Source organism: Ambystoma mexicanum, chromosome 3p, assembly GCF_040938575.1.
Source record: "Ambystoma mexicanum isolate Mex_15411 chromosome 3p, UKY_AmexF1_1, whole genome shotgun sequence".
Classification (NCBI taxonomy): Eukaryota; Metazoa; Chordata; class Amphibia; order Caudata; family Ambystomatidae; genus Ambystoma; species Ambystoma mexicanum.
Window position 1 is genome coordinate 154,604,281 of NC_090925.1, and position 19,970 is coordinate 154,624,250.

Consider the following 19,970-nt stretch of genomic DNA (forward strand, 5'->3'; position numbering starts at 1 on the left):
TGTACCCCGTCACCACTTTCAGTTCCTTTAAAGGATACAATCCCATTTCTTCGGTACTATCACTTTTTATTTCCAGCGAGGCAAGGGGAGCTGAGGGCTCAACTCCTTCCTCCTTATATTGATTAAGCATCCACTCTTCGGTTGTCGGATCTTCCCTCTCTTCCTGGTACATCTTCCAAAGCTCTAAAATAGCTAACCTTTTCTCCAATTTATTTCCCGTGTACGCAGCTTGCAAGTATGTGGTCATGTGTTGTAATACCGCTTTTGACAGTGATCCCCTTGTGACCATGGCATTAACATCTTATCTGCAGTGCCTTTCACCCATTCCGCACTATACTATTTGAGCTTGGGCATGTGTTTTGACAATGTCTTACATAAATGCATCAGAGGAGTAATATCTCCCATTGTGAAGAGTCTCAATTGACTGTCAATACTTAGCAGACCTTGTAAAATACCTTCATAAAAACAACAAATATGAGCGACCACTTTTGCCTTCCGTCCACAATGAGCATGTGGAAACCAGGTAGGGATTTTGTCAAAGAGGGACCATGTCCATCGTCCCGATTTTCTTGCAAGTTTTCTATTCGGCCACTCTCCACAGGAAACCCGCGATCTTCCAGTTAGATTGCAGAGGATGTCCGATTGTCCAAAACTCTGGAGTCAATAGGTTGATGGGTCTTCTATAAAACCATCTGACATGCTACCACGTGAACCCACAGGGGGCCCTTCAATCAGTAACACGTCATACTCAGGATGGGATGCAATTAACTCTTACACCAAATAATAAGGTAAGGCAAAAAGTCTCTCCTAACTGCTTTATTTTCAATTGTCTAAAATAGGGAGTTACAACGGACATCAACAGACATGGCACAGCATAAGTCTCAATGCATTTCATAAAAAAGCATTATTTTATAGTAAAGATTTGTCATACGTGAAGTCATACTACGTGGCAAACTAAGAAAACCTATGAGGGGTTGTGATAGGCTTAAGGGGAACATCGAAGTACACATTCTATAAGGGGTTGGGTTGTGATTGGGTCCCTACAGTCAAGTGGACAACTTATGCCCACCCCTAGAGCAAGTTATCTTCATCAATTATTAAGTACACAATATATCATTCACTCTCAAACTATAAGGCCCTTCATTATATGGCCTTCTACAATTGATTGGCACACTTCTTCCATGTCTGTAACATTCGGCTCCCTAGCAGCACGTACGATGGTACCCCAGGTGCTGGTGGGTGGAATTGACAGTGTCTCCCCACCCAATTATCCCTATACCTCTCCTCACTCACGGCTTCTGCCATTCAGATTGTCTTTGGAATTGGCCTTGCAAATTATTATTTCTCCTGAGAATAAAGGAGGACACTCTTATCACAGTTCAGATCTGCACGCCCAACTCCTATTTCCATCCTTAACTCACGTGACAGGAGACCGTATTTCCACCTGTTTTGCAGTTGTTTTGCAGCTGTTTTGCAGCATTTAATTGTCTTGAATTAATAAACTTGGCACTCGTGGTGTTCTTTCCTCGCAACTTAACAAGGGCTGATTCAGCTTCTCATGTTCACTTGTTCTTCAAGGATAGATAACCGGTTCCTGGCTACTTCATCCTTTGACATCAGGCCATACAGATATTCCAGGCCTTTCCTCGATCTTCAGCTGTTTTCTTGCTGCGACACAGCCTTCCGATCCTTCCTTCTCCAGAGGTCTGAGCTAACTAAATGCGTGACACCGACATCCAGAATTCTATATAATGGCGGAACCGCCTGCAGTCTATTCACTACGTATAGCCAGCCTTTAAGATTACGTAGTCTACTTGCGTTGCTGCATCTGTACAGTTATTATCTGCGGTGCTTCTCACACAGGCAATCTTCACTTCGCATATGAAATTTTACTCAATTCTTCACTTTGTCGTCAGATTCCATAGGTTTATATATTCTCTTCTTTTCTTTTCAGTGCATCACGCTCATTTCTTGTGACGTGACCAGCCTCTCTTTCTCTCATCTTCATATTCCTTCAGGGATCTCCTCCAAGAGATTGTCATCTCTACGGGGATACATCATATAGGGTTTTCTCAATGGATACCTTTTCTCGAAGAGTCTTTTTGGAATAGGCACCATCACTGGCATTGTGCATGTCGTAATTTCCGGCTTCCAACATATAGGAAAAATGTGGTGGGATTTCCTAGAGGGGCATTCAGCTGCTCCTCTACACAAGCAAGAAGTGAGAAAACAACTCAGCATGATCAAGATCTAAACAGACTAAAATCTGGGTATCGTCACCATATGGATAGCACTTGAAAGCATGCGAGCAGACAAGACCAACTAACGGCTGAACATAGATATTAAACAGCAGTGGGGAAAAGGAAGAGCCTTGATGAACACCACAAGAAAGCTGGTGAGAGGAAGATATGAAAGGTGGGAGAGACAGTGATTGGCCTCTATCAGCCAGGACTGAACCAAAAAGCCCTACCAAAGCCAGACGGGAGAGCAGGATAGAGTGGTCAATGGTATCAAAAGCCGCTGAAAGATCTAATAAAATCAATGCACCCACTCCACCCCGGTCAACCAGCCCAGCCAGGTCATCCATAACGGAAAACGTCTTTTTTTTTTCTGTTCGAAATGGGGGGGTTCCCCTCTGTCCCCTTTTTTTAACCCTTTTTTTAACTCACGAAAGCAAAAAAAACATGCAAATTAAAAAATGTCATTCGACATTATGGATTCGACATTTTAACTGGACACCACGGACACCAAGACGCTCTCAGTTTCGCACCCCGGCCGAAACCCAGACTGAAAAGTATCAAGACAAGAGGAAGTTTCCAGAAGCGAAGAAAGAAGAGGGGCTTCCAAGGCTCCCAATAATTTCACAAGGAAGGGCAGCGACAAAATTGGGCAGAAATTTGAAAGAACAGAGACATCCAGAAATGGCTTCTTCAACAAAGGAACAACAATCACAGGCTTAAGTTCCCTTGGGATACAACCTGACTGACAGGAGACATTGAGAACATTAGTGACCCACTGAATCCTGCCAGGCATGATATCCGTAAGAATACATAACGGAAAAGGGTTTGAAGGTGCACTGGACTTAAGTTGGTAAACTGCCCTGGAAACTGCCTTGGCAGAAAACTCAGGGCAAGAAGATACTCTCACAACATATGTTCTAGTGTCCCTTCTCTGTGAGAACGCCCTCAACACTCATCCATATCAGCCATACCACGCTTGTACAATTGTTCCGGTGTCCAATAGACCCTATTCAGGATCTTAACTTAGCTGGACCTTTCACCCAGGCTGACAGACAAAAGAGCTACATTTCTGCAGACATTTGCCCAGCGCACCTCAGTCATTTCACCAGTTAACCTTGCCGAACACTGAAGAAGTATTGCTACTGGCTGAGGACATAATCAAATTGTGATACCAGCTCACTTGATGCCCTTCAATCTCTGTCTGAACATTCAACTTCTCAAAGACAACTTTCTCTTTCTCCAAAACATCCAGAATAACTCTCTTTAGAGTGCAGAACTCTTGAATTGTGCAGATACCCAGATAGCCCTCAGCTGACCAAAGGTAAGCCTTTTCCCATTGCCCTGAAGATCTCCGATCCATTGGACAACCCCAAGGAACCATTCCGGCCAAAACAGCATTTTCTTTCCATCCCTGATATCTGTATTTTTATTTTTTTATTTTTTTATTTTGTAATTTTATAGTTTGATTTACAAACTTTTTAAAACAAAAAAACTCTCAGATTTTACAACAAGATACAAAACAAAATCTCTTGTCACAGACTTTAGCTTTGTCTTTTGTTTTCAGCATCCCCTTTGATATTGTCTTTCAAGATTTCATCCAAATAGTCAATTATTCGACAGGTCAGCGATGCATTTTTCCCTCCAAGGATGTAGAACCACCAATCTTCCATATTTGAGTTCCTCGGGGCGTATTTCCCTAGATGTAGTGTTCGTTGGCTCTTAAGGTCCGCACATTCAATTATTAGATGTTTGGTAGTTTCTACTTCGACCTTGCATACTCTGCATAGGTTGTCACATGTTTCCTTGACGTGTGTTCTGAATAGTTGATCTTTTGTTCTCAAGGCATTTATCATGAAACTGTCACGATGGTGTCTTGATGGAAATTGTTTTATGTACGCCGATATTAAGTCTAGCCCATTTGCAGCTGGTCCCAGGTATAATGCAGATGCCAAGTTATTGTATCGTTCTGTATTTAGAATCCATTGCCACTGTTTTCTTTTTCTTTTTGCAGTTTCAGGGTGATTTATCAACATCGCTAAGGTGATATCTGCTCTGACTAGTATTTTTTTGACGGTGGGCTTAAATTCATTTTCCTTAGGAGTGAGATTGATTTCCATAGGACTGTTCATTGCAGGGAGTCTAATACAAGCTCATTTCGTATTTTGATCACAGAGATGTAATTTGGTAGCCTCAAAACCTTTCTCCAAAATTTACCTTCTATGTATAGCCATATTATGTGGTGTAAATTCCAGGCGGATTCTACGCCATACGTTAATGCTGGTGTTACCTTTAGTTGGTAAAATTCTCATACGGGTAGCATCGTACATTTTCCGTATAGTCTGTGTAATTTTGTAGCTTGTAGTGCAAATGTCAGGGTCCGCTGTATTAGATCTTTTGACCATCCCCTTTCCCTTATTGATGTGTTGAATAAAATGCCCAGATATCGTATTTCTTTTGTTTTTTCTGTTGTTTCCGCTGCAATTGACCATTTGTAGTTGTTGTTCCTTTTTCCTGCCGTCGACCCAATTGACATAATCTTGGTCTTTGCTATGTTAATGCACAGTTTGTTTTTGCGCATGTAATTGTCAAGCGCTGTTAGCAACCTTTGCAGGCCAATCTGCGTTTGGTCGGCTAGGACTATATCGTCAGCATATGTGACACCCCTTATTTGATGGCCATTTACTTTCGGAGGAAAGCAGTTTACTTGGTTTAGTGCAGTTGGAACATCAGCGATGAACAGCTTGAAGAGCAGCGCAGCTAGAGGGCACCCTTGTTTCACTCCCGTGTTTGTCACAATGGGAGCTGTCAGGTCTCCTTGTTGGTTCAGTCGTATCCTGATTGAGGTGTTTGTATGCAGAGCAATTATAGGCTGTAAGATCTCTTCAGGGCAGTCCCGGCTCCTCAATTTCTTCCACAGTAGCTCGCGGTTTATCGAGTTGAATGCTTGATGCATATCAAAAAAAGCTAGGTGTATGTTTCTTTTTTGTTTTAGCGCCTCTAGTTTTAGCAAATTCAATATTACTAGGTTCACTTCTGTCCCCACTCCTTTGGTGAACCCAGTTTGTCGATGATCCAGGCGATTTGATTTCGCGGCCCAGTTTGCTATCTTCTGCTGCAAGAAGGATTCCATTATCTTACCAATCGTGTCTAACAACGTGATTGGTCGATAGTTGGTTGGGTCCTTGCGCGGGCCTTTTTTATAGATAGGCACTAAGATTGCCGTGGTCCATGACTGAGGGAATTTTTTTTCAGTTGTGATGTGATTGAATAAAATCTCAATAAAGCAGGGCCATTCTGTTATATTCTTTTTTAGCATTACATTACGAATGCCGTCTGGTCCAGCAGCTCTAGAGTTTTTTAATTTTGAGATTTTTTTGTTTATATCTTCAAGTCGCTCAGACGTGTCCCACTTTACTTGAGTGATATAGTTGTCGTTGTCTGTGCATTCGCTGTTGATGAAGAATAACTTTGAGAAATGATCTACCCAAGTCGCCTCGGCTACCCCGTTAGCCAGCTTTAAGTTCTGAAACGGAGCCTCATTGTTCAAGATCGCCGAGGTTTCTCTTGAATTTTTTGTTACTATTAATTTCAACATCAGAGCTCCTCTTTCCTGATCCCTCATTGAGGCAAAGGATTTTTTCCAGTTTTGGTATTGTTGTTTTCTTTTTTTTATCAGATATCTGTATTATACCAGATTGAAGAGTCAAGACATTTGAACAGTTTAACCCCCAGAAGGAACACAAGCTTCATTCAAGAAGCCCACAAAAATTCCGTAACTTGCATGGAGGCAAAGGGGCACACCGACTTCGTCATTAGAATCGCCTTAGGAGTCAATGGTCCATTTAAACTCGCATCTGCTGTGGCTCAATCATCCAGCTCTGAATTCAGAAGTTGCACCAACTGCCTGGAAATGCTGAATGCTCAATCCATCTCTGTCCACAGGTAACTGCATCTTCCAGAGCTTCATGCGTGGAGGCTTGTCGTCCCCAAAAAAACTTTGCACCTAAACATCGAACTCCAACTACACCTTCTTCCCCACAGGCAAAGGCAACATTCTAAGTACATAAGTTATCTTCAGTGCAGAGGTTATTTTCAATGCGTTAATTTTCCCCCACAGGGACAGTTTCAGTAGTTCATCTCTCCAAATCATATTTAAGCCCCGACCGCAGTCTCCTCACATTATCTGACATAATCTTGTCCATCTTACTGTGAGGTTTAATCAGAAGCCCCAAACCAACAAAACTAAAGGGCCCATTAAACAAATGACCTGCCAGCCTTCATAAAAAATTCTTCACACTGTAAATGGGTCCATTAAGGCAGACTGTGGGGGTTTCTGCAAGTAAGACAAGAAAGTAGAAAAATGCTGATCAGTCATTACAAAAGGAAAAGCAGCCTTTTAATTCACAGTGGCAGAAGAAATCTAAAGGAACCTTTCACATGAAAAACAGAATTTTCAAACACTGACACCAAAATGGCTTTTGCATGTGCATTTGCAGTTTTAAAGCAAGACATGAGAAAAATGTTCCCCAGCATATATAAAGATGTAAGGGAAAATACAATGACAAGATGTAATGTATATTATGCTTCACATGCAAAATACCAGCAACCATTGAAAAGAAAAGGCCACTTATTTCCATGGGTCATTTAATTTAGGTGCAAAGCAGACCTTTTTGCTTGTTGTTGGGCAGGCTTCACAAAGGACTCTCCCACTGGAAGCCCGACTCTTGCATCCCAACTATTTACAACTGCAATACAGTGTGGCCTACCCTTAAGGGTGTTGAAAACAAACTTTCAACAGACCTGTTGTCTCTGAAGGCTCATTTCAGTGCAGGGCAAATGGCGCAGCCAGTGCATGACTGGAATGTCGGAGGAGCTGCAGTCAAGAGAAGGTGACCTCTGGAAATAAACACAAGAAAATAGAAGGTTTTCAGATCGAAAAGGCGGTTCACTTCAGATAACAGGACATGATGCCAGATGTCAGCAGTGCCTCGTGTCATCAGAAGGCCGGCCTAGCTCATTATCTGCAGTGGGAGATCTCTGTGTAGCCGATGCATCCCAAGTATTTACGACCTGCAGCCTACCAATTTCAAACAACAAAGGGGCTAATAAAAACACAGTCCAGGAAGCTTTGGTCAAATGCTGGCCAGGAATGGCAAATGGCCTGGAGGAAGGGGAGCTCACATTTGCATAACATGAAGATTTCCCATTAGTTTAAAAGGACTATCAAAACATCAGCAACCATAAGTCGTACTGCATTCATTTATGTGTCATTATTCAGATAATTTCCAGGCAATGTTGTTGAAATATGATTTATCCACCTGTGACTTAGAAAATTGTAATGTCAAGCTAGCTAAAATGTGTTTCTGGCTGCTATGAACTTGTCCCAAATTTATTGGTGTGCTGGTGGAAGGTAAAATTAGGTATTTGGATAATAAATGTAATGTTCATAACTATTATGCTTTTTGTATGAATGGTAGAAAAGTGCCCAACGCATGTGCAAAATGGTGCCGACTGTTCGGCAGAATCATATGCAGTACCCTTTAGGAACACCACACACAATTAAGACTACAAGTGACAGTACAAATTCACCTTTGGTACAAGCCTGTACTACACAGTAAAGTGGTAGCGATTGCCGAGCAGCCAGACTTATCTCAAGAGTAAAGGGAGCAGTATCAATAGTTACACAATGGACAGCAATTTACTATGGTTCAAGCAAACACTGACTCAAGGTTTCTGAGTAAAAGAATATACATTTATTTACACATCATTTATAAAACAATTCACTAAATAAAAACAGTTGAAAAATCACACTCTTAATACACTACACCGCACCCAATAGATTCTGGACAAGTTAAGCTCATAATGAAGTGTGAGCAAAATGGCACTCCAGCAATTTAAAAGGGAGGGAAAGACAAAGTTAGGCAAAAGTTAAGCAGCACTTACAAGTAAAGCAGGGCAATCTATAAAGCAGGGCAATCTAGAAAAGGCAACTACGGTGAGGAGATCAAATGAAGAGGGGCCAAAGTCAATGGACCAGAGTCTTTGCAGAGGATCACACAGTTCAGAGTAGTTTCCGGTTAAGTCTTTGCCAAGAGTGCAGAACGAAGTTGGTCGGACAAAAAGTTACTTTAAAGAGTAGAGAAGGACAAGCCCTCAGTTTAGCGAAAGATTTCACACACTTTCACAGCGGTTGAACTGAACAAACAACCGGGTTAGCACACACCTTAAAAGCAGAAGAATGCTGTAGCTGCGGCAGATGTTCCTGGCAGACCCTGCAGGCTCACTGTTCCTGAAGCGACTGTCGGACTGACACAAAGGAGGAAGACTGGATGGTCCTGCACTGCTCAGGGAAGAAACCAGCAATGGAGCAAAACGATGAATAAAAGGTGCGCTCCTTAAAACCCAAGCAGGGTCCGATCCTCCTGGCTATCCGGTTCACTGTAGCTCTGTACAGCAAATTCGACCAGAGGAGGGAGGCCTGGCTTGCAGTTTGGAAAACTGGTTGGTCCCACCAGCTCAAGGGGAGAAGAATCCCTGCGGATCTTCCCTGTCGATCGAAGTTTGAAGATTCGGACCCACAGCAGGGCTTCACTGGGAGGGCTTCACTGGGAGGTTCAGTTGCGTTAGAGGCCCTCCTCTGTCAGCTTCTCTTCGGTTCTCTCGTTCCAGTGGCGACTCTGCCTTCTCAGTCCCACAGACCTGCTTTTTATGCAGTTTACCCCATTCACACAGCCTGGCTGTCAATCACACAGCAGGGTGGATGTCCCGCCGGGACAGTCACCACAGCCAATCATATCAGAGTGTGACATGGGTCTCCAAGGAGACCCTGTGCAGGGAGTCTCAAACCCCTCACTCACATTCTGTCCCCCTCAGACATTCAGGCGCCTAAGGAGGGCTTCTGTGCAGAAGCCCGCCAAAGGACGGCGAACAAAGGAACCAAACCTGGTTTGGCGGGCAGAGTAAAACACGAGAAAGACCTTTACAAAAAGAAATGGCGAATAAACCCAGCCGGAACCGTATAAAAGTAAATATGGTCCAGCGTGTTTAAGTTCGAGGCTACAAAGATAGCCTAAAACAATAGAAGGCTATTTAAAATAACCGCGGTAGGAAAAATAGGGTAGTTACCACTGCCACTAGCCAAATTTTAAAGAAAGGGGAACGAAACAATGTTCCATGAGAGACAGACAAATAGGGTTAACTATTACCCCTTTCCAGTACTCTATGTAGGATAGTTTGCACTGGATCTGTGATTTAAAAAGACTATCAATGGCAACTTTACATGTTTCTGGGAGACAGTAGTCAGTCCCAGAAAAATGGAGTTTCAGTGGGAAGTCCGAAAAAGACAACCCTGTGTCACTGCACTGAGGGTGCTGTGTGACACACAGTAAAAAGATGATGCCTGTGGAGTAGGTGAGGCTCCACAGTCAAGAACACATAAATGTTAAACACACACAGCAAAACACATGCACGAGTGGGAAAAAAGGCTCACACTCTTACCAGGTGAAAAAAAAATCCTAGAAATCCAGCAAAGTAGGTAAGGTAGGTAAGGTAAATTAGCCATTCTGGAGAATTCTACCTAACACTGACCCAGCTCTCATTTTATTGAATTTCCCATGATTATCTGAAGCAGAATATATATATATATATATATATATATATATATATATATATATATATATATATATATATATATATATATATTCAGTAAAAGAACTTTGTTAAAGGGACGTTATGGTTAAGTTGCGCTACTAAAATCCTATGAAATTCAGTAAAAGAACTTTGTTAAAGGGACGTTATGGTTAAGTTGCGCTACTAAAAACCTATGAAATTCAGTGAAAAAACATTGTTAAAGGGACGTTATGGTTCAAAGTAAAACCGAAAAAACCCTGAAATTCGGCAGTTATGGTAAAATAAGCAACCATAACTCGCGCCGCCACCGTGCACTGCTAAGACTAAAACCCAGGACATCAAAGATGACATCACAAATGGAATTTGACGGTCCGCAGACATGTTTGGACAACAGTACCACCACCTAAAAACTCTGGGGAGGTATGTGTAATAGTTATATCATAACATTGGAACATTTAACAAATTCACAAAGCAGCACACATACAAAGTATATGTAATAATACTTAAAAAATGTTACCCATATATGTAACACACTAACCATTCATGTAAATACAATATGTATGTTTTAAAATGCAATATACCAAAAGAAGATAAAGTGGCTTCCACCATAATTACCTCACAGACGCTCCACAACCAACAGCAAGACCAGACGTATACACTACTGATTACATATCTCACCAGACATAGTAAGTGCACTTCTTTTTACTCATATATTTATAAACTTTCTATATTAGAAAAAAATAACATATTACTTTTTTGTTTTCTCGAAGAAATGTGTAGTACTCTCGACTGGCTAGAGGAGCATTTCCCACGAGAGGAAATGTTAGAAAATAGTCCACCTAATGGTACACTCTTTACTATATAAACCAATTAATAAATATTATTTTGTATACATTTAACATATATATTTTTTTTTATTACAGACCATACAAAAATTCCAAGCATCTCACAACAACAATCAGAGGATAAGACTCTACAGCAGATTAATCAAAAAATGGATGACCTTATGCACAATTTTATGGATTTGAAAAACTTTGTGGAAAATTATGTGAAACCCCCTACAGCACACCATTGTCCAACCTGCACTTGTCCCCCCTCACCCTATCCCACGCAGTTAACCCCAAACCCTGTCTATGGACCAAAGCGTTTCGATGAGATTTCCTTCCCTTCTTCACCTGATCCCAGTTATCTAGAAATCCCTAATTCTCCTGTTTTTGTTTCCGTTTCTGCTCCACCTTCCCAGTCATAATTGTATATATATATGAAATAAAGTAAATTTTCTTATATTGTGTTGTAATTACTTTCAGTTCCTTGTGATAAAACCAATTTAGGTGTCCACGGACACCGCGGTTGTTCGGAAATGTTCGTAAAGAAACGAAAATGTGACTGTCCTGAGGACACTACATCTGTCCGTAATGTTCTCATGCAAGTTGAAAATGTTCTAAGAACACTCGCAGTGTCCTGAAATGTTCATAAATAAACGAAAATGGAGGTGTGCTTGAAACGCTATGTCTGTCCGTATTGTTAGCAAATAAATTAAACTGTGCTAAGAACAAACGGCAGGACCCGAACACTGTCCGCAGAACATCAACACGCATGCGCAAAACAATGTCCATACATTGGGTGTCCTGCGGACGACTGCTACCTTAGCGAACATGCTCACAAAACAATCATGTAACCGCGCCCACGCTCATCTCGTGCTCTAAATGTGGACACTGTTCGTGTCCCCGACCAGTTTAAAAGTACATTTCCAAGTAATCCACAATATTTCTCATTAGAAAATCACCATACCACAAATCCCACATACTAATCCTAACTTTCCACATAGTTTTTGTGACTTTTTTTAACCTTTTTTGATGTTCGATCTGTCTTGCGGACGGCGCGCATGTCCGCGGCCCACGCACAAGCACCCCGATATAAAACCACACCCTAGAGCGCATTCTCATTGTGTTTCTGACTATTCCACAGAGCACACTGCATTTTGCTGCATACTTTGCAGATTTTGAGATTTCCATCTCCAAGCCTATGACATCCATGGCTCGACTATTACCACATGGTGCTACATCTGCCTCAGCACCCGCCCCACCCCCTCCACCACCACCATTTCCCCAAGGGCCTGAAGAGGGGAACATGAGTGAGGATACAGAGGAGGAAGAAGAGGATGACGAGAATGAGATAGAGGAAATCCCTACTACCCGCCCTCGGCGTGAATCTTGGGTGTGGCGGTTGTTTACCGTTCATGGAAACGGTCCTAAGTCTCATGCGAACCGTGTCACCTGTAATGAGTGCAAAATGGTACTCAGTCGTGGGAAGCATGGTTCGCATAGCTTTGGGACCACTACCATGAAGCGACACCTGTGCTCATTCCACACTGGGCCATTCGCAAGGTTGTACCTTGCGAGAAGCGTGGTAGGTTGATTGGCTCTACTTCATCCGCTGTTCCTGATCCTGTCACCACAAGGAACACCTCTGTGGGACAGCGTCTTCCTCAAGCTGCCTCACAGGCCATACAGAATTCTGATGACCCTTACCTTTCGAGGGTCACAGTTGTATGTGTGTACTGTGACACAGTACTCTGCAGGGGGGAACGACTTCAGAGTGCTTTTGAGACGGTCGTCTCAGAGCACCAGAAGACCTGCTCACTACCCAAACAAAACCCACTCTACATCTTGCTCTCTCAGCTCGCCCATTCTTATCCCTGTGGTTGGTGTCCCCCTCCCTTTACCCTCCTTTCCCTCCTCTCCTAGTGTGTCGTGTATAAAAAAGAACAAAAAAAATACAAAATAACAAAAATCAAAACAAAAAAATAAGGCTCTTTTCGTGAAAGTCCACGGACGGTCCGCGAACAGAAAAACAATTGCATTGCTACCCTATTGAAACCAATGCATTTTTCTCTAACAGGAAGTGGTGGCTCTGAAAAGAGCCTTTGGGAGGGGTTTGAATGTAAAACATTTTAACTACGTAAGGCGTACTTCAAAACAAATGCTGTATTTCTAAAAAAGGTCGCAATGCATTTTGTACATTTCTCAGAAAAATCTGATTGCCAGCATAAGTAAGATGGACTCCATCTTTGCGAAAAATGTATGTACTACGAAACAAAATATTGTCATTGTTAAAAGAGGACATGCCACAATCTCTTAGGAAGGCACAAACAGCCTTATTAACATTACGCCTTGCTTTCTCCATTTGTGGACCACATGAGAAAGAACAGAGCCACACTTGTCTCTGCGCAATCCGTGAAAAAATTATTTTAGATTTTGGAAACATGTCCATTATCTTCTGAAGTCCTTCTTTCATTGCAAATTGCAAAGAAATTCCTGACACATGTCCTAAACTGTTCCCTCCACAATGAATTACAATTATGTCTGGATGTTCCTCTATCTTCAAAGTTGCACAGAGAGTTAGCAAGTCCAACCACTTCATTCCACGCACTCCATGCCAGTGCACTTCCACATGTGGGAATCCAAGATCTATAGATACTCCACAGCTTTCTGCATGCACCTTCAAGCAATGAATCCACGAATCTCCCAAAATCCATACAATCTGTGTTTTGAAACACTCAGCCATAGCTATCTGTTCTCCTCTCTGCAAAAAAAAATCTGAGAAAACCTCTCCTAGCACAACACACTCACTAAACTTTACTGACCAATCCCTTGCTTCATCCAATCTCATTTCCATACCTCCCCTCCCCAAATTCCCCGGATGTAATACGCGGTGTCCTAGAACTACCGCCATGTCCGTGAACGTATCGTAACATGTACAGCCCTTCTACCATTTCGATTTCACTCTCTGTGCCATTCCCTCATTGGATGTAGCTAAGCAATCACATGACCATCCACCAATCAAATCCAATAACTCTACATGTAACTGCATCATCATGACAAACACGATCTACGAGAAATACTATACAAATCTCCAATATTTCTACTTGCAGCTTGGTCCATATCCATATACATGAACTGAAAGTACAGGTATGCATATTTTCTACACAGTACATGAACACATTTTCTAACCGACTTTTACCTTCTATAATCTGAAAAATGAATGGACGACCATTGTTTCATTGTCCTAAAATGACCCGTCACTTGCAAACCTTTATATCGTTTAATTTCTTCATACACACACACACATGCAAATACTATTAAACTAACATTTTTGAAATAAAATATATACATGACATATAATCACACAAAATAACATGCACACTCTATGATCAAATCTCAAACAATAATATTTGTACAAACACATAATTGGTTTTAATTTTTTTCGTTTATATAAGTACTTACATACATTTATATAGGACAAGCAGACTATGACATTCACTCACTGTTACGTGCAAAAGCAGGCTATGACACATAGCTCTCAACTCACACGCTTTTGGCGGGTGTCACCCGCCTTGTAAAGGACTGACTCACCTGCCAAGCCTCCTGCACGCCCATTCATTCCAATGGGCGTCTCACCCGCCAAAAACAAAATCAGGTGATTTCACCCGCCTTTGCGACACACATGGTTGAGCGCTATGATGACAATGACTCACTATTACGTGGAAAAGCTTAGTTACAAGAATAGTGGTATACGTTGGTAGATTATAAATTCCACAAACCATAGTAAAGATATTGTCTTTCCTACTCTTAGTCATAATATGGTTTTAATGGTTTTCAGGAAGGGGCTGAGCATTTCAATTAAAAAAAGTCTATGGGCCTCATTCCGAGTATGGCGGTAAGGGATAGCGGCCACCGGTAACGAGACCGGTGGCGGTAATCCCTTACCGCCATACTCCGAGTTCCCTTTGCGCCCTCGCCCTTAACGCCTGCTTTGAGCAGGTGTTAAAGTCGAGGGCGCAAAGGGGCCTCCAAGCCAATAACGGTGACCGTAATGAACGGTCACCGTTATTTGCATCTTCCCCATTCCCATTGAGCCCTATGGGGGCTCATTTGGGAATGGGGAAGAGCCTTGGTGAATGGGGAATTACCGCCCCGCCGACCTTGGAATGGGGCGGTAATTCCGCCATCCACCAAGGCGCTGCCGGTCCGGGTACGGCGTCAACCAAGGCGTTAATAGCGCCATTGGTTAGCGCCGTACTCGGAATGAGGCCCAATGTCTAAAATGAAAACAGTGCTATATAGCAACCAAATTACTAATTTCTTTCTTTTACAATTGCAGTGAAGCCCATTCTCCTGAATAGAAGCAGCCGATTTTGATTTACAAAGAACAACTAAGAAGCAAACTACTCATTTTTGAAAAAAAAGTAAGTAGATTGTTACCATAATATTTGATTTATAACTCACACGCACTGTACGGTGCATTCATGGTATTTCTGTGCCTAAAAATAGAGATTCTGCACCATTCTGACCAAAAATCCCCCCGTCTTAAACAGTGATCTCCTGTCAGAATGGCCCTTAAATTGCTATTTTTCCGCACACAAATTACCCAACTCAGCCGCTAGAATGTAGATGTTGTAGAACAAACAACTGTTTTAATTGTATAGCTTTACCTATATTATTTATTCTTCTCCACACCACCGGCTTACTTTTTTCTGTCATCTGAACCCCAGTTTAGTAACACATTAATTGAAGAATACCCATCCCTAATAGTTCAACTTCCCAATTCACAATCACACACCATTACATACATCTTTATCATCTTACTCAAACAATCATGCACACAACACACATGCATTGCAGAAAACCCCAACCCATACCTTCTGTATTTTTTTCAACAGACGCTACAGAATGCCCACCAAAAAGCAACTCCATAGAAAGAGACGCAGAAGTAGAGCAAATGAAAAGAAAAGTCTCCAACATAAACACCCATCTATAGCAGAATTTGTAAAAAACGTTGAAACACAACAGCTAATACAGTCATGTTGGGAAACAGAAGAAGTTTCTAGTGCAAAAACTTTGCCTCCTCTATCACAAAGTAAAACGACCCAAAAAACTATTAACAGAAAATCAACTATCACTACAAATAAAACGTCTTCTATAAATCTTGATATAGTACAAAGTAAGCATACCAAGAAAAGTATATTAGCCAAAATGTTCCGTCACAAATTCCTTCAAAATCTGATAAAAACAGGAGAGAAACCAGGTTCAACACTTCAAACCTATCGTAGGAAAGTAATCTTAGAAGCGTTGATAGACAGTGCAATTCTTCTCAAAAGAAACGTATTTATTGTTGTGTTAAACATAATTAAACCACTAACAAAACTAATAACAAAACTTCAAAAAAGACTTCTCAATAAACGAAATGTGAACAGAAATAACTTATTAAATATCTGTGGAGGTGAATGGAGTCACACTACAAGCACAGAACCATACTTTAATGAAGAAGCGTACAAACAAAAGCAAACAAATACAATTGCCATAAATAGCAGTGGTCGAGGTTATGAGAAAGTTAATAATACCATAATGGAACAAGAAGTACTCCTTACAAAAATATGCCCTGAAAACTTAGATTTACCCCTCCATTCGACTGCATCAGAACATCTAATTTACACATGGCCATGCACGTCAATGTGTAACATTCCCAAAGAAAATTTCAAATCTTTACGCCTATTCCTCAATCAATATGTGAAAAGCAAAGACAAAAGCAAAATTAAAATACTGCAAAGTATGGATGCTTGACCAGTACACAAGCAAACAGGACTGCAAGGACATTCGTTGGCCTGCATATCAGGAGCTACTTGCAAAACAACCTTCCATGATATCAAAAGGATATCAACACATCATGCAAGTATAAGAAATCTAGTATATAAACTGTATTATGCAAAAAGTCCTGCTTTAGCACTAGCCAATTTAAATAACATTCTTCTACATGGTACACCAAAAGACCTACTAGAAGAAATCAACAGGGTAATTCATAGAATTTCGCAGAAAAGTGTCGCAAGCGGCTGGCGCAGAGTGTCCGCGTGCGATTGACTGCGCCAGGCACGTGCGCTAAAACCGATTTCCGCGCACAGCGTATTCATGGATTTTAGGCTCCCAAACCAGCCGTGGCGCAGAGTATCGCAGCGACCCTGCAGCAGCGCCAGTAATGCCCCCAAGAACGCCCTCGCGCAAGGAAAAGCCATCAAAATCGCTAAATCATCGCAAAGGGCTGCGCTAACCCTGGACCAGTTTACAGGGCTGCCAAACAAGGAACGCAAAGCGGGTAACGTTCATATCAGGGGTACGGGGGAAGTTTTACACGCGATTAGCCAGAGTACGTGTATTACAGGGGTACACGGGCAGTTTCACACGCGATTGCCCAGGGTACGTGTATTACAGGGGTACGCGTGAAGTTTCACACACGATTAGCCAGGGCACGTGTATTACAGGGGTACGCGGGAATTATCAAACGCGATTTGGCTGGGTACGTGTATTACAGGGGTACACGGGAAGTTTTACATGCGATTTGTCTGGGTACGTGTATAACAGGGGTGCGCGGGAATTATCACACGCGATTTGGCCAGGTACGTGTATTACAGGGGTGCGCGGGAATTATCACACGCGATTTGGCTGGGTACGTGTATTACAGGGGTGCGTGGGAAGTTACACACGCGATTAGGCTGGGTGGGTCCTCACAGGTGTTCCCTGTACACCCTCCACGGCCCCTGCAGGCAGCCCACAAAACAGGGGACTACCCTGCACACCTGCTCATGTCCTCCTGCACCCCCACCCCCCAGCAGTGCAGGGGCACCCTCCACCAGGCCCCCACCCATGCCTCCCACCACCCCCACCCCCCAGCAGTGCATGGGCACCCTCCACCAGGCCCCCACTCATGTCCCCTATCACCCCCACCCCCCAGCCACCAGGGGCAGCCTCCACCAGGCCCCCACCCATGTCTACCACCACCCCCACCCCCCAGCAGTGCAGGGGCAGCCTCCACCAGGCCCCCACTCATGTCCCCTATCACCCCCACCCCCAGCAGTGCAGGGGCACCCTCCACCAGGCCCCCACCCATGCCTCCCACCACCCCCACCCACCAGCAGTGCAGGGGCAGCCTCCACCAGGCCCCCACTCATGTCCCCTTGCACCCCCACCCCCCAGCATCCAGGGGCAGCCTCCACCAGGCCCCCACCCATGTCTCCCACCCCCCCACCCCCAGCAGTGCAGGGGCACCCTCCACCAGGCCCCCACTCATGTCCCCTTGCACCCCCACCCCCCAGCATCCAGGGGCAGCCTCCACAAGGCCCCCACCCATGTCTCCCACCACCCCCACCCCCCCAGTCACCAGTGGCAGCCTCCACCAGGCCCCCACCCATGTCTCCCAGCACCTCCACCCCCAGCACTGTGGGGCACCTGCCAGCAGGCCCCCACCCATGTCCAACTCATGTTCCCCACCACCCCCACCCCCCAGCAGTGCAGGGGCACCCACCACCAGGCCCCCACCCATGTCTCCCACCACCCCCACCCCCCAGCACTGTGGGGCACCTGCCAGCAGGCCCCCACCCATGTCCAACTCATGTTCCCCACCACCCCCACCCCCCAGCACTGTGGGGAACCTGCCAGCAGGCCCCCACCCATGTCCAACTCATGTTCCCCACCCCCCAGCCACCAGGGGCAGCCTCCACCAGGCCCCCACCCATGTCTCCCACCACCCCCACCCCCCAGCCACCAGGGGCAGCCTCCACCAGGCCCCCACTCATGTCTCCCACCACCCCCACCCCCCAGCACTGTGGGGCACCTGCCAGCAGGCCCCCACCCATGTCCAACTCATGTTCCCCACCCAACATGTCATCACAATCTAGATCCCTGGTCCCATTGGTCAGCCCCCAAATGCAAAACACCCACCCGAGTATTGCATCCACCCACTCATAATTTGCAATTACATCACAGAACACCAATTGCAAGTTCCGAAACAAACACATGTCCCTCACATACACCCAATGGGTGTCAGTGAATCTCAAAACACATAACATGAAATGCATGAAAACAATGAGATACCACACATTGAAGTTCACCAAAAAAATAATGTATTAAAGGAAACATGAATAGAATCAAAAATGAAGAAACAGAAATGTGAATGTAAAAAAATGAAAAGAAGCATGTCCGTTCAAAAAAATCAAAATCAAAAATCAAAATCCAAAGTAATGTCGTCCAAAGTCAATGTCCACAAAACAAAATCCAATGGGAAATAAAAAAGAAAGCCATTGCTCCATGGTCAAAAAGTGAAAACAAAATACAATCCAACTGTGAACTATGTACAATGCAAGAAGCCAGGGTCCATCATCCCAACAAAATAAAGGAAACCTATCTAACTACACTAACTAATAAAAAAAACTATATACAAAAATGTGGCCAATGTCCGAAAGGTCCAAATGAAATAAAAACAAAAATTAAACCTAACACTACCTACATAACTATGTACAAGGGCAGCGGGCTAGTTCCACGGCTCACTTGTGGATGTCCCGGGCCAGGGCATCATCGAACTCCTCCTCAATGTCCCGGAGGCGGTCCTCCTCCATGGCCCCGAGGGTCCGCAGGGCCGTCGACGTGTCCACCTCCAAACCCCTGCGGATTGCCTCGAGGCACTCGGCCCGCCTCAGGGCCCTCCGCATGGAGTTCTCCGCCCTGACCATTGTGAGCCATGCCTCTTCCGCCCGCTGCCGCTCCGCATCTATGGCGTGGCCCAACCGCTGCCACACGGAAGACACTCTCTGTCCTGGGTCCTCCTGCCCTCCGGCCGATGCCTGCCCCTCCGATGTTGAAGGCCCCGAGCCTTCATGGCTCCCACCATGGTGCTGCTGCTGCTGTGCCTCTGCCCCTGCACTGCCTCCTGCTGCCTGCACATCCTCCGCCGGCTGGGGTGCAGTCGTTGACGTGGCCACCCCTGCTGGACGTCCGACTCCCGACTGTGGCAGGGATGCCTCCTCCACCAGCCTGGCCGCACCGTCAGAGGCAGCTCCACAGGGCACCCAGGTGACTGATGGGTGGGAAGATGGCACAGAGGACGACTGGCGCGTAGGAGGTCCAGCTGAGGAGGGGGTCGTAGCAAGCCCCATCAGATGGAGGAATCCGGCCTGGGTGACCTGTCCCAGCAGGCTGATGTGGTCAACGAGCCATTCGAGATGACGTGCAGTCTCTTCATGAAAAGACTGCAGGTCACCTCGCATGGCCCGTT

General features: G+C 44.3%; 1 protein-coding gene across 2 annotated transcripts in view; it reads right to left on the minus strand.

The window, feature by feature from the left end:
• Positions 1-801: 801 nt before the first annotated feature.
• Positions 802-19,970, minus strand: part of LOC138580186 (C-type lectin domain family 2 member L-like) — a 517,651-nt gene continuing 498,482 nt past the window's right edge. For both annotated transcript variants that reach the window (XM_069650520.1, XM_069650519.1), the window contains 2 exons: positions 7,041-7,136; positions 802-6,573 (listed from right to left, as the gene is read on the minus strand). In XM_069650520.1, coding sequence (XP_069506621.1) covers positions 6,532-6,573; positions 7,041-7,136 — 138 coding nt within the window. In that variant the 3' untranslated portion in view covers positions 802-6,531. The remainder of the gene's footprint in view (positions 6,574-7,040; positions 7,137-19,970) is intronic.